Source organism: Bacillus rossius, chromosome 3, assembly GCF_032445375.1.
Source record: "Bacillus rossius redtenbacheri isolate Brsri chromosome 3, Brsri_v3, whole genome shotgun sequence".
In the NCBI taxonomy this organism is placed as follows: domain Eukaryota; kingdom Metazoa; phylum Arthropoda; class Insecta; order Phasmatodea; family Bacillidae; genus Bacillus; species Bacillus rossius.
In genome coordinates, this window is record NC_086332.1 from 128,090,498 (window position 1) to 128,114,735 (window position 24,238).

Here is a 24,238-nt window from a genome sequence, read left to right on the forward strand (position 1 = left end):
CGTTTTCATTGTGCAGCGTGTACCTACGGGACTTTAAGCGGTAACCTTATCATTTTTGCTATAACTACGTAAGTCTGAATCGAATAATATATTAGTAACTGCAAGAGTGGAGGTTAGCTACAGCATTAGCCTCCCACCTAGGCGATCCGGGTCCAATTGTAAAAAAAAAAAAATTATTCTTTCAAAAATATATTTCATTTCGATCAATGTTCCATTTGCCCTATAAAAAATAATAAAGTGTTATGTTTTAACTAGGGGAAAAATCAGTACTGATATTGAATGTGCAAAAAGATAAACATGTTGGCTGTATGTTTAGCTTCACAGTTGCAAGAGGTAGGCAACAAGTTATTGTTTCGGCGTTATGGTCATATTAGAATTTCGGCGTTATGGTCATATTAGAATTTCGGCGTTATGGTCATATAATGGTTTCGGCCTTATGGTCATATAATGGTTTCGGCGTTATGGTCATATTGTAGATTCGTTGTTGTGGCATTCGGCGTTATGGTATTTCGGCGTTGTTGTACATTTCAATTCTCTTTCAGTATATTTAGTGACTTTCTTTTGAGTTTGTTTTTGTGGCAGTACTGCAATGACATTTTTCGGCGTTAATGTATTTCGGCGTTGTGGTCATTCGGCGTTGTGGTACACGGCAGTTTTCGGGTCGTCGGCGTTGTGGTCAATTTGGAATTCGGCGTTATGGTATTCGGCGTTATTGTACGTTCGGCGTTGTGGTATTTCGGCGTTGAGGTGCGTCCCCGTGTTCTCTATATTATTATGAATAAATTTTTTTTATTAATACATATTAGATTTTTAATATGTTGGTGTGTTTACTGTAGCTTGAAACAGTGCTTTTTTTGTAGCCCAAAAAATTAATAGTTTATTACTTAAAACACCTCATAAATAATGTGTGAATAATATTTATTTTATTGTTTAAGTCAGAACCGGGAACCGAGAACCGAGAACCGAGAACCGAGAACCGATTTTTAAGAACTGGTACCGAACCAAGAACCGGGAAAAAACAGGAATTGTCCCATCAGTACTTCCAAATGAGAAAACCATTTTTCGTCCATTCTTTTTGACACATTGCCATTGAAGATTTTTCTGGGTGTCCTTGAACATCTGATGCTTCCATACATCTCTTATGTGGAGCTGATACGTTATAAAACTTGAAAGTCTCGTGACGAAATGGTTCTCTGAACCCATTTACAACTCGTGATGATAAATCGCACAATCCTTTGAACTGTGGACACACCGAAAATTTTGCTACACCAGTCACAATGTCATACTCCAACCATTTAAACTCATCCTTCCACTTCTGCAAAAATTTCCTTTTTTCACTCTTCTGGCTATCAGTATCAGATGCAGCACTAGAAACACAAAGGTTTGATAATTATGGGGCTTCTGCTGATGTTCACTTGTCATTGGTCTCCGATCTCGTGGCATGAGGTTGTTTTTTTTTAAAAAAACTCAACAGACTCTTTTGTTCCATTTCTTAATCCTTCACATACAAACGAATAAGATATGTATCATATATGCAAGAGACGCCCCAAACGTTAACTTACTAGCAAATTTCGGCAAAACAAATTATCGCACAATTGCCCTAAAACCACTTGAGCCACGCTTTTACATAGCTGAAAACAAATATTTATCGATCTTAAATCCAATTCTGCACATATTTGTTGATATTACAGTTTCTCACCGGTACCACATAATCGAATCGTAGCTATCAACATGTTTGCAAGTAATAGAATCTCGCGCGAACAAAAACATAACCAAAATATTTGGTTGAGTTCACCAGAGATACAACATCAATTGACTGCAAATAATGCGACTTTTGTGCGCTCATAATTAGTTTGTGATCGATATGTGTATAGCGTGAATTTAATGAAATGAATGTTTATACTATGAAGGAATAGTTTAGTTATAACAATTTCTTTGAACTTGAAGGCGTACCGGTGTTACATTTTGAACTAGTTGTGTTAATGGTGGGCGCCACCACGTGAGTGGACACGTGGACCCGGCTAGCGACTCTTATTCAGGGCGTTACATGGCCCGTATGAGGCGAGATATTAGCTCTCCTGATCTCGATGTTAACACCTGTTCCTAAACCGAGCCCACTCTCAGCATCCGGCACGCTTGTACTTCACCGCAGTGGGCTCTCAGGGCGTCCCACATGCCGCTGACTGGTTAGGGACCCACGTGGCCCCCCCGAACACAAAGACACGTGACTCAATTAAGTTGGTTTTATTGATACGGCACACATCCTCCTACAATCTTCCCTTTACACAGCTAAAACGCCCGAGGCACGAATCGGTATAAGTTGAGGAGGCGGACCACACACGTGGCCGCCTCAAGCTTTTATGTAGAACAAAGGTGGTGAAAAAACTCCTGAGAGTATAGAAATTAGTTATTAAACAGCCCCCACCGACCGAGAGAGGCCCCGAGGATGAAAAAGAAAACGATTTGGATTAGTTAAGTTAACAGAGCTACTTATCGGTGAGACAACGGTGATGTCCTCGGGATGTCTAGAGACGTCCGCTCTCGGCCGGCTGAAGAAGGAGACTGGGGCGAGACAAGGCTCGCGGCAGGAAACATGGCGTCCTTCGCACCGAATACTATTACCGTAAATATTTTAGAGACTGCGTGCCCCGGGTTATTACAGAGAATAACATGAATCTTTTATAAAATTAATATACACGTACCCACGACCGGACTGTCTGTAATAATTACTTATGCATGAAATTAGTTTAAATAAAGGTATTTACTAGTTCCGCCGTCGCCCGCTAGGGAGCGTCCTGGGCCGTGCTTGCACTTACTTTATTACAAAAAAATATATTAAGAAAACAAAAGACACTCACTTGACTGACCCGTCGTGACACTGTTTAGGGTTGAAAAGAAAAGGTTAACAATATTAATTTAATTATATTTAGGGGTGCGGCGCACTGGCTCTACAGCGCCCTCTTGCCGGGCGACCAACACACACACGCACGCACTCGTTAGTGGGAGGATTCAATAGAGGGTGGTGGTGTTTGGGCGGTGGCATATCGGACTCAAAGGGGCCGCAGGCCCGGACAACGTCAAACTATTCCACAAGAATATTTAGTTTTATCACACACTATACAAATAAATATTTTCGATTTTGAACCAAGGCTGAGTCTGAATACAATCATCACAAAGGCATGATGTTTATGAACGCGAGCATATCGAAGAACACAAGATCATGCTCCATATTCCATAGAATAAACCGAGTAGGTTTTTTTGCATGCATCATCACATATCTATGATGTTTATTTTTATTTGTCAGCTATTCCCACTGAAGCGATTATTATTTTAACTCTAAGATTAATTTTACAATGTTTATGGTGGTATTATATTTGATATTCGCATAAATACCGCATATACTTCACTGGTAGAGTTTGATCATCATTCACCGTCAATGCCATTCGAGAATCATAAGTTTTAAAGATCTTTGGTGACGAGTTTGTTTACAATATAAGCATATGCGTAGGCCTTGTGGTTTTTCCACTCGTCAATTACAATTTTTCATTCATCACGGACGGGCAGACGAGCGATTTTTCAACCCCTGTTTATTGCCATGTGATCATCTGGTGAAAGTGGGGTCTGGGCAGGTTATTTTGCCTCTTGATATGTTGTAGACTGCTTCGCTTTTGCTTCATATAATTTTATTACATATCTATAGAAAGTTCTACTTACATTTGATCACTGTGAACCCTATTATCACATCTTCCGTCTTGTATTCATCTATGACTTATGAATGATAAATATCTGGTAGCTGATAGAGATTTGTGTGTTAATATTGTGCGTTTACTTATTTAATTGTATTGTGTGAATTTAATTTGTTTTATTTAATTATACCTCATTGATGTTACTGAACTAATTTGTCCATGATATAGCTTATCTATAATTCAAGTGGCAGATTTAGCATTTGGGTAAATACTGTAATGTGCTTTCTTTTCTTGGGTACTAGACTATACCAGCCCAATTGCAGTGAGTCTTTAAAAGTGGAACACACAGTATAACTTTTTTTTGCTTAGTTTAGTTTTTGGAGCAAATTATTTTTCTGGATGTAGGTATCCTTTTATATGAACTCTTAACTAGCCTCTAAAAACATGGTTTGTTTATGTGAAGGGGAGTTAATGAATAAGTCTTGATACTTAACCAGGGACTAACTCCAGAACAAATTTTGAAAATGTATAACTTGTTTGAATTCCCTTATATAAAGGGTAAAATAATACATCTTTTAGAAGATTACATGTTATTAGTTCTCAAGAATTTAATGCTCAAGCAAAACAAAAAATTGATTTAAAGCAGACTATTTACAAACTGTTACAAACATATAACCTGGTGGCTACCTAAAAGTGTTTTGCAATAATATTGCTTCTCTAATACCTGTCGAGTTACTTGGTGCTAACAGTGAGCTTAGGTTGTGTTCACTATTTGTCGGTTCACTACAGACTGACATGCTACTCTGAATGGGTTGTGTTTGAGTTGGGCTCCCTAGAGACTGAAACTGTGGTGTTGTTTCCAGGGGCAGCCTGACTACTCGAATTGTCTGGAGCATATCAATCGAAGTGCTGGTGTTCATCCTGACGGTGATACTTGCCATGTGTGACTCCTCCGAGTGGCCAGACGCTTTTTTTTGGATCACCATTATCAGTTTTGTCATTCTCAACAGTAAGTTGTGTAGCCCTTAATTTTAAAGGATTAATAGTACAATGAACTTTTTTTTTTTATGTTTTGAAGGAAACAGAGAAACTTTTCAGTTACATACAATTTTAGTGTTAAGGTTAAAGCCTAAAAACATTGTTGGTTTACTGCAAATGTATGATAATCAGATACTAAAAAACCCAATTATTATAAAGGTTCCAATAATTAATACCCAATATCCAATACCCAATACCCAATAATAATAACCAATATGTTTTATGAGTTAAAAGATATTTTGTAAGTTATTGGAAAATTTAGTAAGCAAATTTATTGTAAATAATGTGTTAAGCTTATCAACCTATTGAGAACTCTATTTTTAACATTTTGATGATTCTATTAAAAGTTCTAACTGAAAATTTTATTGGACTGCACATACATCAGATAGGTAGCAACTGCAAACAGAGTTTATCTTGCTAGTAGTACATGTAATCACTTCTTACCATATATTACAGTTTACGGAAATTTTTTATATACATGTAGATAAAGTTAGGCAACAATTCATCAGAAGACTATTTTTATTATATTTGGATCACTATGATACTTATTATTATTATGAATAAAATTCATTAGCTCAATACTAGAAGTAACACCTAAATATGTCATTAGTAAACTTAATAATAAAAAAATAATAATTTTTATTCAGCACGTAAGCTTCCTCGATATTTACGAAGAAATGTGATTCTCAGACAGTTGTTTAAAGAACAACTAAAATCATCTTAATTGGTCATTATTTCTATTCTGTGACTAAAATTTTGAGTTATAATCACTAAAAATACTTGTGTACTTGTAAATTTTGCCATTTAGTTCATCTTTGCACTAGACATCTGCGAATTGTGATTTTTCCATTTGAATCGAATTTCAAAAAAATTCAGGAGTCTCGAATTTTTTTCGAATCGAATTTGAGAATTTTTATTAAAATAACATAGATCAATAAAATTTTTTAACATACCTCCTTTGAAAAACTTGTCACTAATGCAGTAAAACCTTTTTGTTGCGACCCCATTTATTGCGACCACCTCTCTATTACAACCCGTTTTCGAGGAACCGTGAAAAAATTGCCGAAAATCCGAAGAAAATCGGACAGAAAATAAGTTTCTTGTGGTGAGTAGCATGTTACTGCGTTTCTCTTGCCGAGTGCTTCCTGTCGACCGCTGTCAGCGCTTAACAACCCCCATTCCACGTCCCTTTGCCGGCAGGGTGCAGATAAAGGTTTTTGTGGCCACGTGTTTACGTTTAGCTTTTTGCGAGTGTCTAGTGTGGTATGCAGTTAAGGCAAAGAACCTGCTGGATTTCTCTTTATTTTGATTACTATCGGTTGACAATACACAGCGACCGACTGGATGCACGTTTTAACTGCCGCAGCGATGTTTATTTTGACAGCTCAAGCAATTATCTTTTCCTGTGGGTTGATAGAAAAAGGTCGCTTCACCCAGCATAAAAAGAAAAGGCTACGCCACTTATTCCCCGCGCAGGAAACACACTGGCTGCCGTCTGTCTACCCCGCATTTATCTTTCTTCTAACATTCCACGTCTCACCTCTCGCGCGAGCAATAACTAGGGCCACGATTATATGGTGAATCGCGAAATTGCGAAATTTTCCGCGAATTTATATGGAAAATGTGAAAAAAGCTATTTTTAAGAAAAACCGCTAAATAACACCGAAATTACACAATACAAGTCTCTTATATTTTAATGTGAAAAGCTTGATAGTCAAGACTTGCCCGGGTCCTGGTTAATAAGCTGGAAGAATTTCCTGCCTTGCATTTCTACATGCTTCCTCTAATCAGCTTTAGGGCGCCGTCTGGTCAGCGTGTGTGTTAGTGAAGCGGGATGATAAGAGCGACGCTCAATGGTAGTTCTAGCGCGGTAAAACCTCTAAGTGCAAGGCTCTGAACTGGCGCGCAGTCATCTCGTTCCCGTCAGATAACTGTGAAATTTGAGCGGTGACTGTAACATTATATGGCGGAAAAATAAAGATAAAGGTGTAATGCATTTCCCTATGATACTTTCAAGAAATTTGTAACGGGTTTTTTACACCTAAAACTTCGAAAAAATGCCTTTTAGCCATTTTATCTCAATAGAACCAGTTGGGCATTAACAAATTCTTAAGAGCGCGTGGGAGATAATATTTTCTCACGCGCGGTCAGTTAAAGTGGTTCATTTTTTCCTCGTAGGATAGCGCTGCGTTCGGCCATGGGCGTATGGAGCGCATCCAAGTGGAGACCCCGCGAACTAGTAGGAAAACGGAATGTCACCGAAGAGAGGGGTGGGGGGAAGTGAGACACAAAGACAAATGAAGGACAGCTGATAGGGTGGGATGAGTCAGCTGAAGCAGCCGAGGCAACGGCTTTGTGATGTGCTGAGAAGCACAAGACGACACTGGACTATCACGTCCGTTTCATACAAACCAGACAGAGCGGATAGATCTTTTTTTTTTTCGTTTAAAGGAATGCCGATTTTATGCTTAACTGTTTCGGCGTCCATTTTATAACCTTTACGCTTCGTGGATGTTACTGTGTGATACAACACCACTTCGTTTAAATAAAAACCGTTCAACAGTTCTGGTACATAAAATATTACAAAGTAAAATTGTCACTCATGTTTATTTTACATTTTACTGCAAGTGAAAAAAAAAGAACTTTAGATACAAGTCTACACTACATACCTAATAGATTAGTATTGTCATCTGCCTGACTACTGCAGAACGAAACTTCTTATTTATAACTTTTTTAATACACTTGACGTTTCTGACTCGTGTTTTGTAACAAATATGCCGTTGATTTGTAGAGAATAAAACACAACATAATTTGTTAATAGTTTGAGAAGATAACAGCATATTCAATTCTGAAAAATTGGCGATCTCGCCACTTTCCGCATTACAAAATATCTGCTTGACCTCAACTTTTTCTGCTCTTATCACGCGAGGTGGCGTTAATACCAATGGCGCGTCCTGATAGTCTGGAACAGTTTTCCGCTCTGTCTGGCCGGCGTCCCGGCACCCGAATTACTAGGTACTGGCTCAGGCAACTGAAGCTGAATTACTCCAGGAAATATTATCCTAATCAGTTTGCTAGTTTACTATTTTCTAAATGAAAATTTGTTAATTGTTTCTCTAAATATTGTTTCGAAGTTAAAAAAAAAAGTGAAGTCCGTGTAGTCTACGTTATTGATTTTAAGAAAAGTCAAACAAGAATTTGTCTTTTTTTTCCGCACTGGAACTAGATAATAGTTTCTATATTTTATGTAAATCCAAATGTCCATACTTTAATTTTAACTTTAAGTTAACTTTTATAAAAGTATGTTGTGTATAATTAAGTATACCTTTTTTTATCGATCAACATAATATTTGCTCCGTAACCAATTAAGTGAACTGTATCTATATTGCGGCAAATATTAGAATAAATTATGTGTCGTTAAGAGCCATGAGCGTCTATGGTGGAAGGCCGCGGCCTAAGGTGTGGAAGGGCTTGCTGCCTGTCGCTCAGTGGCTGTTCTGTAATTGAAGTTACCGTATATCTAAATATGATACAGAGACTATAACAGCTAATGAGCGACAGCCATTAACCCTTGCACACCGCAGCCTTCCAATAAAGATGCCCACGAAAGAGCCCATCGAAAATTAATATTGAAACATATTAATTTGAGTGAAAAATTATGTATTACTTTAGAATTTGTTCGTTCATGTTACGTAGCGTTTTCTTTCCATAGGCTACTCATAGGTTCAGAAACTTAACCAAAGTAAGTTTACTCTTGGTTATTGAGCACTATATATATATATATATATATATATATATATATATATATATATATATATATATATATATATATATATATATATATATATATATATATATATATATATATATATATATATACATATTATAAAGTTTACATATATACACAACGTGTATCTAAAACATACGTACAAACTTCGGCAGGCTGTTTCTGGAAAGAATACAAGACGAAAGCCTAATAACCACTTACTCATAAATTGAGTTACGAACCTCCGAAAATGGAATTTTCCATATCCTGACATTAACATCATCAGTAAGTAAACTGTGGTATATGATTTTTTAGGAAGGAAACTTTACACCTTGCAAACGTGCTTTGTAATGCCTGCCCCGTTTTTTTTTATTTATTATTAGCTTTTCAGGTGATAAAATTTGCTAAAACAGAAATGCTGTTATATTCATAGAAAGATGTTCATTACAACCTACGTATCTAGTGGTGAAAAATTTGCGTTCTACAAAATCATCAGACGCATGCAAGTTATTCAAGAATAGGAAAATTTGATTTTTGGGGGTTCAAAACTTTGAATCCATTTACGAGAAAAGTATGGTACACAGGTTTTCGACTTGTATTTTCGCCAGGAATATTCTGCCACAATTTGTCAGTATGTTTTAAATACACGTTGTATATATAGATATGCCAACTGTTACGGATATTCCGTAATTATTACTGATTTTAACCATAATTACGGGGTTACGGACGTGACAAAATTTCTACGGAAAATGCCTTAAAAGAAGAGACGAGACAGTCGATATATGTTATCGACTCTGACTTGGCTGTGGCTGTCACATGGCGATATATCTAATCGACTTCAGCGTGTGCGCCATTCAGTTGTGAGAACTTGCGTCTCGGCGTGTTGTGCTGTTAATTTTTTGTAATTTTAATGTGTTACGTGTTGCGACCGTATAGTGTGTGTATAATAGTATGTGTTAGTCAACATTTTTTGTGATAAATGTTCTCACCATGTTTTCAAAGCGGCAAAAAGTTCTTCAGAAATATAGACAAAGCTACACTGAAGAGTGGCCATGTTTGCGTGTGTCCAAACGGTCTGAAAATCACGTGTGGTGTTCTGTGTGCGATTGCGACTTTTCAGTTGCTCATGGAGGTAGAGACGACTGTAGGCGGCACGTGAATTCTACTAAGCATCAGGACAACATGAAAATAAAATGTACATCGAAGCCGGTAACATCATATTTTGCAAACAAAGACGACACTTCCGTTACAAATGCCGAGCTTTTATTCTCGTCATTTCTGATAGAACACAACATTCCAATTGCATGCGCGGACCATGTGAATTCTTTGTTTCGAGCAATGTTTCCCGATTCTGCCATTGCAAAAAAATTTGCATGTGGAAGGACTAAAGCTACTGCTCTAGTTAAATGCATGGCTGATTCCACAACAAAGCATATTGTACAGCAGTTACAAAATGGGCCGTTTGGTTTGGCAACAGACGGTAGTTCAGATTACAATATGAGCTCTGTAAAATTGTATCCAGTTGTTGTGTCATACTATAATAGTTGTCAAGGCCGAATATGCACCTCGCTATTGTCTTTGCTGGAATCCACTGATAGTACAGGGAAAGGAATCTTCGATATATTGAATAAGGAACTGACTCAGAAGTCTATACCTTGGAAAAATTGTGTCTCCTTCGCATGTGATAATGCAAACACAATGGTGGGCAATTTAAAAGGAGTTATAGCTTTCATTAGAGAAGTTCAACCTTCTGTACTTCTGCAAGGATGTTCTTGTCATCTTCTTCATATAGCTGCACAAAAAGCCTCTAGTCAATTCAGGGATTTAAATGTTGAACAGCTTTTGATACAGTTGTATTATTTTCTTCAAAAGAGCTCGAAACGTAAGAACTGTCTAAAGTTGTGTCAAGCTGTTTGTGGCACCAAACCCCACAACATTTTGAAACATGTGAGCACTCGATGGTTGTCTCTGTTGGATTCTGTTAACAGGATGATCGAACAATTTGAAGCTTTGGAACATTTCTTCTCTGGTGACAATGCTGATGTTTCCAATTCACAGTTTCTCGACATAAAGTCTCAGATTGAAAATCCTTTATGTAAACTGTACTGTCTCTTTTTCAGTAACACTCTTCCACTTTTTGTTTCTACCAATGTTTTTCTTCTACAAGAAGCTCCCCAAATACATGCTCTACAGAGGAAACTTGTTGCTCTTTACACAGATTTACTAGTAAGATTTGTTAAGCCTACAGCACTCAAAGATAGTACTGATAATGCATCTATTTTTGATGTTGACTTTCAAAGAAGAAAAAATCAGAAAGATGATCCTGACCTAGTGATTGGTGCTAGCACTAGAGCCTACATCCAAGGGAAAAATCTTACAGCTTTACAGATAAGTCAGTTTTATTCCAATGTTAGGGAATTTTACAAAGCAGGCTGTGACTACATTCTCAAGAAAATGCCCATTTACAATGAGTTTCTGAAGCATGCTGAGGTATTGGATGTTCGTTTGAGAAGAAAAGTTTCATTTTCTTCTGTTCAGTACATGGTTACTTTGTTCAAAAACTTGCCTGTTAATATTGGCCAATTGGAAACTGAATTTGCTGCTTACCAGTTCTCTGATTTTGGTGAAGAAGTTCTTGCTGCTCCTAGTATCGATGTAGCATGGCACAACATTTCCAGATTGCAAGAGGAAAGTGGGCTGTACAAATTTGGAGAACTCAGCAAATTAATGTTAACTATTCTTTTAGTTCCTCATAGCAATGCACCAACTGAAAGAATTTTCAGCATAGTACGAAAGAACCAAACTGTATTTAGACCCAATTTATCTACAGAAACACTAAATGCACTGCTTGTGCAGAAAGTGAAGTCATTTACTCACAACACCATATGTCACCAAAACAAGTTTAGCAAAGAAGAGTTGGCTGCAGCAAAACGTGCCACAAAGTTGTCCCTGTCTGATGAAGGACAGTAATATGGGGTAAGCTACCTACCTTTGTTTACTGAAAAAACTATCATGTATAAACTATCAAAAAATGTTTTTATATAGTAACATCCAATATGAGATTTATCTTTAACATTGGATTATACTCACTATCAGTAGGTTCATAATGTTCAGTGTTCATAAATTTTTGTCGTGCCTGATTTACGCATGTGTAAAAAAAATTGTGATTACTGATTGTCTCACCTGGGGGTTGGCATCTCTATATATAGAATACATTAAAAAGTTTATATATATATATATAATACAGTAAAAAATTTATACATATAATATATAGAATACATTACTAACTTTAAAAATGTATATAGAATACTTTAGAAAGTTGACATTCCGTGTTCGGCCCTTGCAAAAATCGAAGTTTTACAAATCGCATCCACAAAATAATAAGTAATGTGTGCAGAAAAGATAAAAGATTATGGAGTATATATTAAGTCTTACAGTAAAGCACACAAAAAACACATTTACTATGTACTACTTGCATCAGAGAATAGCTTTGGTGAAACCTTGTATTCATTCAAACCTTCTTTTGAAAGTTAGCCTATCTGTGTATATGCATCGTAGTTTAAAATTTTTTTTTTCAATTTATACAGTTACAAATAGTAAGGAACATATTCACATATCATTATAATTTATGCAACTATTCTATATGTAAATTAATCATGATCATACCTTACAAAATGGCGGGTTTTAAAGCATGCTTATTTATAATAGGCCTACTTATACATTTTTATTTTGAACCCTACAATACCGCACATAACATATATTTTGGGTTAGAGTTACAAGAACAGTGAGATACTTAAATACTAACAATATGTACACTGATACAATTATGATTGCTACAATGAATATTTCAATCAACATAAAAGAAAACATCTGTTGTTTAAGTTAATATGCACACAACTGGCACTTGTCAAAGCTCAAACTAACCAAAAATGTTTTCATAAATCGTACGCATCTAGGTACATAAATACATAACGAAGTAGCCGTTTTATTACGCACTCATGTTGGCTGACAGCAAAAATGAATGACACTGTTATCAGTCAAAGTAAAGCTGGCTGGTATTGTACGACAAGAGGTAAGATGATACTGAAAAATAAATGAGCAGTATAACAACATAATGTTTTCTAAATATTAAAGTAACACAGTTGGCTTCATGCTAATAAACTTAGAGTGTCCTTTACAAATGATTAAATAGGCAACTGTTTGCAAGGATATTATAACGAACAAATTTCTTCTGAAATCAAGGAAGAAATTATTATACCAACCCTTAACAAAATTAATATCCTCTTGAAATAATTAAAATTACATGTTTCATATTTATTTCCGAGTATGTACTGCATAAAAAAAATATTTTTACACTTCTTGAATACGTTAATAAAATTAGTTCACTAGAGCTAGGTGAGTTCTGGCAGCGTTATTAGTTAAATGATCTGAAGAAAATCAATTATAAAAGATTTGTGAAAACTAACAAAAACAGAACAACCTGCCAAAAGTAAAATTTCACCTACACCAAATTATAATTGAGATGTCTGACCCTGCCGTGTACGCCTGACATACTGTTCTGAAAGTGGTCTTTAGACATCAGTTAATGATTTCAATTTAAAACACAATAAAAAGTACATATTTTATATTTGCCAACAAAATTGCAGTCCCGTAATCAATGCCCATATACGCCACGTGCGAAACAATGTAACACAGTACAGACTCACATGTCTTTATTATCTACAGAAGCTTTTTCCTTGCTTTGGGAACCACGCTATTATCTTCCGCCTGTTGGGCGTCCATAATGTAAGGCGGATCCCGTATCGGTAGTGAACGTCGGTGGCGTGGATCGACAAGCTCAGGAAGAAGGCATTCTAAATAGAATCTTTGTAGCTTCTCTTGCATCTCATCACACCAAAACATGTCGTCTCTGTATATAATCTCTACTTTAATCCCCAGCGGCATCCAGACACCATAGTAACACTTATTTTGTTTGGTAATGTGCAATTGTACTTGAATTTGAAAGAAATGCTTGTGTTTCTTATTGATGCCTGTAATTTCATTTTGGTTTTTGTTAACATTCCAAAATGTCACTTTTCTGGAAAAAATAGCTGCTTCTGGGGTGAGATTTTGTGCTGAAGAAGGACATTTCACCTCAACTATGGCATCGAGGTCTACTAAAGCATCTGGTGTAGCACCTAAGTATGGAATCTCTTCATCTACAAAAAGACCACATTCTTCTATTTTAACATCGAGATATCTTCCAATCTCCAGTAGCGCATCTTTTTCGTGGTCTCTTCCGTATTGCACGGAATCAGAATCTATTTTTCCATAAAGCAGCTGATTTACAAGATTCTGGCAACTAGTTTCAGGTCGTCTGCAACAAACTGTCCCAAAATTTGAAGCAGTTAACAATTTTCTCCTTTCTTCCATCCAAAAACCGCTCTCTCTTTGAAGAATTGTTGCACGTTCCAGTTCTGCAATTTCAGCTTTTGTACGAACCATAGACTTGAGAAAGTCCTGCTTCTTTTCTTCATACATGGGTTCTGGTAGATCTGGTTTTTGTGCATTAGGTCCATAATGTATGTCGGGTGCGTTATGTGGGTTTTTATACCTATTTCCTCTTCTCACAGGTCTAGCTCTCTCGCGACGTTTCTGGATTGAACGCAGACGACGAGCTTCATAAAGTTTTGTGTACTTCCCAGGACTTTTGTCAGTGAACATCACCTTGTGGAGTAGGTATAGAGGTCGGTGCGTATTGTGAGACACAGTGCTGCAGTGCAGCGGCCTTGGTAAGAACGCTTTTGAGTGTAATTTATACGTTTTCCACCAATAAATTTAGCAACAAGAGAAAAAAATTGTTCCACAATATTGCTGTTCAAGTTTTTTAACAAACTTCGGCAGTGATCAGTTAGCCCACTAATTAATTTTTGCAAAAGTGCATAAGGCCCTGCTGCCTTCAGTTCTGGCACATAGTTCACCTCATCATCTTTACTACCGGAACAAAAGTAACCTATTTCTTTGCAGTTAAGGTGTTCACCAAATATGTGACTTGGGGAGTTGATAAGGTCTTTCTTCAGCAGTTGTAACTTTGTCGTATCCGGGAGATTCTGTGATGCTCGGTATATCGAGGCCTTCTGCACTGCTGTTCTCAATTTCAAAATGTTCGCTCCAATTTTTTTGCGTAGTTTCACATTTCCTAGTTTCGCATTTTTCACCAAGTCTTTTAACTTGTTAGTATAATTTCTTAGAATATGATTTGTACACTCTATTTTTTCCACTGTGAGATCGTCATATGGTCTTGCTTGCAGAATTTTTGAATACACACTTGGATCTCCATCAGCAATCAATAAGAATTCCATATTTTACACCATACATCTCCATGCTAGATGCAAATCCATCGACGATAATATCAGCTTCCATACTGGAAGAGCTACCAGTGAAGTTCTTGTAACAGGTATGTTTTTTAACAGGAACACCTGCGTTTTCTGCTCTCTTGCATAAAGTGCAATACTTATTCCTCCACCCTAAGAAAATTACTTTTCCAGTTCGATATCCCACAATGGCTGCCTGCAACGAAAAAGAAATGGGCACGTGATGTCAGTGAACTCATCAAAAAAAAATAATTTCATTGTGTTAGCATAGCTGTGTATGATTACATGTGACAAAACATGATCAAAATAGTCACCAACATTCAGTTTACAATGGTATGTGTATATGAATAACTATGGCTCAATTAAAATTTATCTTAACAATTTTAAAATATAGTAAACATAGGGGGGGGGGGGGGTTTGCCTTATGGAGGAGGTAGCAGTGAACAAGAATTTAGACTTTGGGGCTCGTAGGATGGCACCATCCCTGAATTATTGTGATGTGATATGGAACTCTACATTACAACACTACCGGTCTTAGGGGGGAGGGGGAGGATGCGGCAGTTCTCCATGAAAACCCCTCCGGGAATCGAACCCTGATTACCGTGAAAATTGTAGGGTTCCAAATTCAAATAATGCAATTTTTTTCCTTCGTATTAGTGCACCTTGAAGGGAAGTTTTGTGCACATTCTTGAATTCTATGCTAACATATGATATATTCTATATATGGTAGGACTAATAATTCAAACTGGGTTTGTGCAGTCGATGTATCTGTAAGCCGCAGAATTAAATTAGCAGCTATATATGGTTTTCCTGGTTTATTATACTGTTGTGAATTATACAATTATTTACAGTGTTACCCAAGGGACCTGCTTGCCTCGAGCTTTTTTTCTAATTAATAGGCATGACAAATACGGAGTGATAAGGGCAGTTATGCTAGTGTAGAATCCTTTATTTGCGGAGCACTTTATTAGTGTGCAGTGTTTAAGAAAAACCCAGGTTTTCATGAGCCTTTCGGCGGTGACCTTATGATGTAGACGTAGACCTATGGTCGGGCAAGTTTTGCAAAACATGAGAGCATGTCCGTCAAATGGTTTCGTATGAAGGCGTTGCAGTAAGTGCTTAGCAAGTGGCTAATAAAATGTAAACTTTACTTTTTTTCTTAAATTGTTGAACATATTTATTTTTAGCGAATTTATCTCTACATAAGTACTTAGGGAACATTGTAAGATTTTAAAGAGCCCAGTGGATTTTTGATGGAATTCACTGTAGCGCAATTTTTGCTCATGCAGGTGCGTTCCTTACGTTATGAATTAGTTACAAATTATTTTACTAAATACTATTTCTTACAATTTTATGGAACAAAAATATCTGAAACATTTCTTTCTTTCTTGAGTTCACGAAATAAAAATGAAATGAAAAACTCACCACGACAGACAGAGAACTGTAATTGTTCCTAAACGATCGTTTAGGCCAACTGCCGTCTGCGTACACTTTTAGAACAGGTATTCCATTTTTGTCCGTTTCCCCATATTCCACAGCTAATTTCGCTTCTTCTTCAGCAGCACGCTTCATTTCCTCAAGAGCTGTGTACTCAAAACTATCAAATACTTTATCTTGATTTGTTTCGAATGTTTTCGCTGCCATACTTGGTATATTCATCGCTGATGTTAGTTCAGTTAAGACAGAAAATCCAGATCCTGATGCGACACATCCCGCAACAGCAGCTGTGTTAACACTCATTTTATCTGAATCTTGCGCATCAGTGCTAACACTCGACACCATGTTGCACATACGACATTTGAAGGAGAGAACACTTCGTAGACCACAACGAACTTCCTTAAAAATATACATATCACTGAATTTGCAACTGAATGGCCTATGATCGTCTAACTTTCTGATCGTATTAAAAGATGATTTATATCAACAATACGTCTACCAGTGATTTCAAGCGAAATTGAGTCTTTAGTAGAACAACCTACTTGGACTACTCGGTAAGTTGACTTCACCAGCGGAGCATGGCTGTGGCAAGTCCGTAACATTTTCTAAGTTTAGCAGTGGAAAGCTGATTTCATCAGTGACACATGACATTGGCAAGTTGACTTCACCAGTGAAGCTTGGCAGTGGCAAGTTGGCTTCATGTGTAGAGCATGTTATTGGCAAGTTGACTTGACCAGTGGAACATGGCAATGACATGTTGACATCACCAGTGGAGTATGGCAGTGGCAAGTTGACTTCACTTGTGGTGCATGGCTGTGGTAAATCATCTGCTATTGTGATGGTAGCTTCCTTGGATCTGATAAAAAAACGAAAAAAGTAATCAAATGCATTCTGTTGAAGCAGTATGATATGGTATGTTCAGGTGCAGGTGGAGACAGACGAAGGCACTATCCGGGTCATTTACCAAAGGTGCCTGACCCTGGAGGACCTTGACCCTTACCTATAACACCATATTTTAACATTTATCTTGGTCTACATTTACCTTCACCTAGAATTACCCTGGCCTATACCCCGAACTCCGCACCTAAAACCAAACTGAAGGATTTTTGGCTCATTTGGGTATGTAGTAAAGATCAAGGTCACATAGTCGTGTATGTATTAATAAAAAGTCACGAAAATGAAATATTGTCAGTAACATTAAATTTGGGGGAAAGACAATATTTCAAAAATGTTACTTGTTATGGGGTCAAAGGGTCAGAGTCTTTTGGCGTAGTGCAGCATGTCTGTAATGGCGTAGGTGAAGCACCTTTATTGACCCAGTTTACATGAGTAATTTTAGGCAGTCTCGGTTTTTCGCCAAAATGAGCCCCAAATCCTCCATGTTGGTTTTCGGTAAGGTAGTAGGGGTCGAAGTCAAGGTTAGAGGCTAGTGTTAAAGATCTGGGTCAAGGTCACACAGGGCCAGGTTCCCTTGGTCAGTGACTTGGCAAGTTACTCCACCTGGCTCCACCTGCATTCAAACATGCTAAATGTTACTATAGTGCGACAACAAGGAAAAGAACCTGCGCAGATCTCACTGCCAGCAGACGGTCACATGATGAGCGCGTAACGAAGTGGAGGGGGTTAGTAATAGAGCAGCTGTCTGGCTGATAACACCTTCGCGACCGACGTCATGCATCCGCCGCCTGTGCTGCCGCCAGCCTCTCTAGACGATATTCCCGCGCTCCCACTTACGTTGCACAAGCTACTGCTGCCGTATGTTTAAAGGAAATGTCCCATTATTTTTTTGTTATTCTTACATGAACATTATTGGGAGTATTAAAGCCGACACAAAAATACGCTGTGTGTTAAAATTAACAGATTTTAATGATCTTTCATTTTGTTTTATTTAATTTTTTTTCTTCTGATTTTCACATTTTGGTCAAAATGTCCAATTTGTTGACGGTTCCCGAGAATGTATTCGTAAAATCACTGCTTCGTTAAATCCGGGGTTCGTGACATCAGGGTTCTAGTGTATTTAACTACGGCAAGCAGAAAACGTACATGTAAACTAACCAGTAAAAATAAACTGTCTTTTGAAATATTTTCTTTAGAGGTGGCCTGTAGGGCAACGGACTTGTCATGAAGGTTGAAGTGGGTTAAAAGCAAAGCCGTCTAGCATTGTGAGTGACAGCATCCTGCCATTGTACGGCTGGTTTCTTAGCGAGTAGCGGTTTGAGAAAAGGGGGAAGGGGGGGATGGCAATCAACTGAAAATTTCGGAAAACATCTATTACGACCCCCCCCTCTATTACGACCCTATTCCTGGGAACCGTGAGGGGTCGTATCAGAGAGGTTTGACTGTAAAAATTTACAATCTGTGCATTGACAAAATTTGTCTAAATTATTATATTTGAAGATTATTAACTTTTTTTTTTGTGAAAACTATATTCCTTGTAATCTCTGGAGCTGGACCATGCTAGTTGAAACCTGTAATCATGACTGTATTGAGGAAAGTGTGATGAAGCAAACAGCATTAAGGTGATGGTGAATGAATGTTGCAGTGGCTAATGGCGTGTACCAGAACTCTGTGTTCGGGATGGCAGCCAAACTGCCGTTCAAGTACACCGGCGTTGTCATCTTGGGCACGGTGAGTCCTGCCTGCGTTTTGCTCCTGGTTATGCCAACACAGCTATTTCATTGCTATAATTCCTGTAAACTCCATCTACTTCTAAGAAAGCCTTCAACTGTCTAATGCTTTTTGGAATTGGAAAATTGGTAATTACATGTAATTTTTCGGGTGCTGTTTTTATACCACGTTACCTAGAAACGTTATTTCAGGTCTACAAAATACAGATATCTTTAATTTCATGGTCATTCCAGCGTCTCTTAATTTAGAAAGTACAATATTGTTACAATTATTAAAACAATAATCGTCATGGGAAAACTACTGGGTTCGTAAATGGATAGCCCAATTAAAGATTTTATTACACAGTTTTATTGATTGCTAATATTTAAATCACTAACAAATAATCTTCTAAAAATGCCTAATAATCAATTACACTTAAAAATGTCAATTCCCCAGTCACTCGTTCTGCACACCTCGCTGGGCCGCACCTCTGGTGCAACTCTCGCCGCAGCACCCCTCGTGGTCCTCCGTCGCAGGGCTCCGCCGCCGCCGCCGTCACACTTCCCTTCGCCGAGGCTCCGCTCGACGCCTCATTCGGAACTGCGCTCGGGACTCTCGCCGCACTCGTGACACTATCGCGCTGACTCCTCACCCCGGAACTCTCGCTCAGACACTTGCCCTGGAACTCTGCCGCACTCGCGGCACTATTGCCCGGGTCAACTCCTAACTGATCTGAACTCGGAGGCCGGCATCCCGGGCTTATATAGGCCCAGGCGCCACTTCTAGAATTAACGAGCACGGCTGGGGCCAGTCGCGTCATTCCGCGCCGACCCGATGCCATATTAATCGAGAAAGACGTCGGGAGGTCGCGCGACAGCTGCCGCCAGGTGTCAAGGGTGTCAAGTTAACACCGCCGATACAGAGTGCCGCGCGGGGAGTGGGGGGGCAGGAGGGAGGGAAAGCGACGACCCTTGTAATCCAACGTGATGTCAGTGGCCGTGCTGGGCCGCCAGCCAGCTCCGGCCCTGCTCACATGCGTAACAATATGTATATATTCTAGATGTTCGTGGTATGACGATACATAATTAAAATATTGTCTACGTACACTCTTGCAAACAGTTTACATTCGGGTCCCAGCATGATGTCTAGACAACGAGTTAACTCTGCTTCTGCATTGCATAAGCCGAATGGCATAACCTGAAATACATATTTGGATTTTTTAATCAGGATTGAGGTGTACTGCTTTGAATTGTTACATAAAGAAATTTGGCAATACCCTGCGGACAAATCAAGAGTAGTTAAAAATTTTACTCCTTGGTACAGAAGTAAAATATCGCTGGTGGTACGTGGACTTTCACAGTTCCTTATGTTAATGTGATGGATGTCATGTGCGTCATCTTTTTTTCTGACAGAAAATATGTTTTCTTTATGGACTGGTTGATCTAGTGGTTTTATTTCAATCTTGCATGAGGTTAGGGTATTCTTAGGCATCTTTCAAGTATTTGGCTGGTATCGGATAAGATATACAATGAAATAATTCACTGGGTATCACCTCAATCTTCGCTTGATAGAGTTTGTTTAAACCTTATTTATCCAAAAAACATATAATGTGGCGAAGAACTGTTCTTTTAAATTTGAATCAACTATTTTGATTTCTTGATTGCTTTAAACAAATCCATTTTAGACGCCATTAAATTCTCTATGGAATTATTATAAACATGCAAAGTGGTAGTTGGCTTACTAATCGAAAATACCTATTTTTCCTCAATTTTCCAATTTTCGGTGGTCTACGATGTTTGTGTATGATCTGCTGACGTGATCATCCACCCTCCGAAATCCAAAACTATCTTGAACCTAGTTTAGAAGTCGGTTCCTAGTATTACAGGTTTTGTTAGGCCCTTTACAGTTAAAGCATTAATCTGCTTGGTATCACCTAAATCTGCTATGGTCATTAATTAACGTTTCCCTATTCATAATAGGGCTTGACCTTGATGTGACCCCTAAGATTTTTAAACTAGGTTCTGGTAGTATGGGTTATTTCCTCCCTCATCCTTTATGCTGTATCTTAGTAACACTGTCAGAACTAATGCATGAGACTTCTGCCCCACTATCCAACAAAAATGGTAGACTAGTTCCGTCATATCTAAAATAATTTCCAGATATATAGAATCCTTAGTGTCTAATGTTACTTCGTCATGTTCATTTAACAACAAGTCCCTTCACTTTCATGCATTATGATAGTACAAGCCAGTATTTTGATATGATTAGAGATGATGAAAAATCGTTTTAACGATATAGCCACGAATAAATGCGACAAACCTGTTTACCAGCTATAAAATGCGATAAACTAACCAACTTGCGAATTTGCGCTACATACTAAATAAACATTGTGTTATTTTGAGTTACTGGATTTTTTTTCCCCGTCAGAGCACATGTTATGTTTCCAAGCAGCAACCGGCAAGGCACTAGGCAGCAGCTTTCGTGTGTGTGTGTGTGTGTGCGCGCGTGCGTGCGTGCATGCATGCATGGGTGCAGCGATAAGCCAGCGGAAGTAATCAAGGCTAACCAGTACAGTCTGCACTAAAGTGCTGTAAACACAACTCGTGTCCCGGGCGATGTGTACAATAAATTACCGTACCGTATCTCTTTGCCTGTCACTCACGGTCACGGCCGCTTCTATTTCTGGATATTTTCCTTGTTTCATCCTTCGAATGCTCGCTTATCTTTCGGCGCTTTCTGGAGTTATGTTTGGCTGCACCAGTCAGTACTTGACATTGGTTGCTGCCGTATCTTATTTTCTCGCCGCCACATTTTTTTCCGCTTCATTCGGCATACTTCACACCTTTCTGTTTAAACTCAGCTGTATAACTTGTTATTTTCCTCATAAACACTACCCGGTAACTGTAAAACAAACTTCCCTTCCCCCTCTCATTCCTTACGAGCAAAAAAAAAGTCTTCTCCACTCCTTGTCTTCCATCATTCAACATACCACCCTAAAATATCCTCCCCCCCCCCCCCCCCCCCATCGTATTCCTTACGAGCAAAAAAAAAAGTCTCTCCCACCCCTCGCCGTCCATCATTCAACAAGCCACCCTCCGCCTCTCCTTCCTCCTCCCGCCGTGCGTCTCAACAAACCACCTGCTTTCATTGTTATTGCCTTTCGCTCATTCTTTTTTAAACTCCTGGTGTGAATTCATTCCGAAGTCAGCCACGCGGTAAAGAAAAACTGGCTTTGCTGTGCCGTGTATCAGGTTGCGTAAATATTTTAACGAAATGGGGCAGACGAAAACTTTAAGGCCGCATTCAAGAGCAGAGCAGTATAAATCGCATCATTTCTACGTTAGCGATACCAATATTCTCATGTAGAAGCCCTGCAATATTCGTATACACTGGGAAAAAAAGACACAGCTGATAACCATATCAAAACATTGTCGCACATCAAACTGCTTAAGAAATTTTCACACCAGCTTGAAAATAAACGGCAAGCGACTATGCTGGCGTTAGTTCAGGAGCAAAAAAACACAAAACTGAACAGCAGGAGTTTGTGGAAGAAATAGTGAAAATGTGCACTGTGTTGTGAGGTGGCATTGAGATGTGTGTGGCTTCCGGTCAGTAGTGTTGACGCTGAAAGGTTTTTCAGGAAGTACAACCTCATTGTCACTGACAGGACAAGGATGACCAAGAATACCATTGAAACATGTTCAATGCTTTCATTTAATCATAAATGATCATGAACATGATGTCGATGTGTAATTTTTTTAGTGTGTCATATTTCTCCGCTACACTATGTTGTGTTACTAGTGGTCAGAACCAAAAATTTGTATGATGATTGTCCCATGTATATATTTATTTTGTTTTTATTGATTGATATTTTTTTACTTAGCCTTCATAACAAAATAAGCTTATGAGCAATAAATAATTTCACTATTTACATACGAAAAAAATTATATTTTAAAAATTGTGTACCAGGACAATGACACTGCTGCCAGGACAATGATAACAACATACAAAAAACTCTGATAGTCCTAGCACATCCATGAAATAAAATGTAAATAAGTTATGTACAGTAGAACCCCGATTTTGCGAACACGGATTTAACGAAAACAGCGATTTAACGTAAAGGTTTTCAGGAACCATCAAAAAACACCAATTTATTAAAATAATAATATAGATTTCCAAAAAATGAAAGTAAATAGTAATGGAATCTTATTAAAAATTACACTTTGTGGTGTCAGTAATAGAATGGAGGTACTATATATTAATATGTGCCTTTGCATCATCTGTCCAGTTACGAAAAAATTAAAAAAGTTTAAATTGCTTAAAAACTGCGGGCGCTGTAACTGAATTGCGTAGGTGCGTGCCATTGCGCGCGCCTGGATAGATAGACTGTCCGCGACACATGACGTCATGAAGGGTTTCTTTGTCCGCATCCCCCTCCCCCTCTTCTATGCCTGGCTTGACTCACCACGTTATCTTCCAAACACGCCCGCATAGTAACAGTGCTAGCCAATAATCACACGTTTCCAAATATTCCCTTTCCCATCCTCCAGGTTTTTTCAACTTGTGACCACGTCACACCAATACGCCATTATTATTATTCTCGAGAGGTGTAAAAGTAACGAAAAAAAGCGTCCCCGTATGTATTCGTTACTATAACAATTAGTACTCGTTACTATCGTATCACGTTACATTACTCGTTACTTCTGATACAGCATAACATGCTATGTTATGTTGCAGCAACGAATCGAGTCGTATTGCGTACGCGTACAGTATGACGTCGCGTAAATAATAATAAATAGAATATAAACAATTAACAATATTTGATAATTAACAGTTTTTGTTAACCAAGAAACAATTAAATCTCATTAGAGCGGCTTTTTTATACTATCTCTTTTAAGATAAGAACAAAAAAAACGTGAAAATACGCGATAATAAAAACATATTTCTTACGTTGTTTCTGTTCCAATCTCAAACTTAGTCTACACACACAATACCTTTAATAAACAGTAAAAAACTTTGACGACGAATTTCCAAATTATACTTTACTTAATAAACAAACATCGTTCTTTGTAACGCAAATTCATCGAATATGCGCGCGCATGCGTAAAACATACGAAAAATGCGAGTAACGAGATGCAGCCGTGTGTAACGTTTCGTTACTCGTTACTAGATGGCGCACCTGTTACTCGGTACCGAATACATACGGTTTGCTACAGCTCTATTATTCTCAGTAAGAGCTTTGTGCGCGGTGTTTAGTTTTTGGAATACGTTTTTTATAAGTGCTGCGCAGCTCAGCGAACAAAGAGAGTCAGCCGGCGGCTACGCCGCGCCGTAACAGCAGCTGACCGAGT

The 24,238-nt window shown here is 38.2% G+C and overlaps 1 protein-coding gene across 3 annotated transcripts in view; it reads left to right on the forward strand.

Annotated features, from left to right (window-relative positions):
• LOC134531237 (equilibrative nucleoside transporter 1) overlaps positions 1–24,238 on the forward strand; it is a 296,916-nt gene that overhangs the window by 150,730 nt on the left and 121,948 nt on the right. For all 3 annotated transcript variants that reach the window (XM_063366923.1, XM_063366924.1, XM_063366922.1), the window contains 2 exons: positions 4,550–4,695; positions 18,823–18,908. In XM_063366923.1, coding sequence (XP_063222993.1) covers positions 4,550–4,695; positions 18,823–18,908 — 232 coding nt within the window. The remainder of the gene's footprint in view (positions 1–4,549; positions 4,696–18,822; positions 18,909–24,238) is intronic.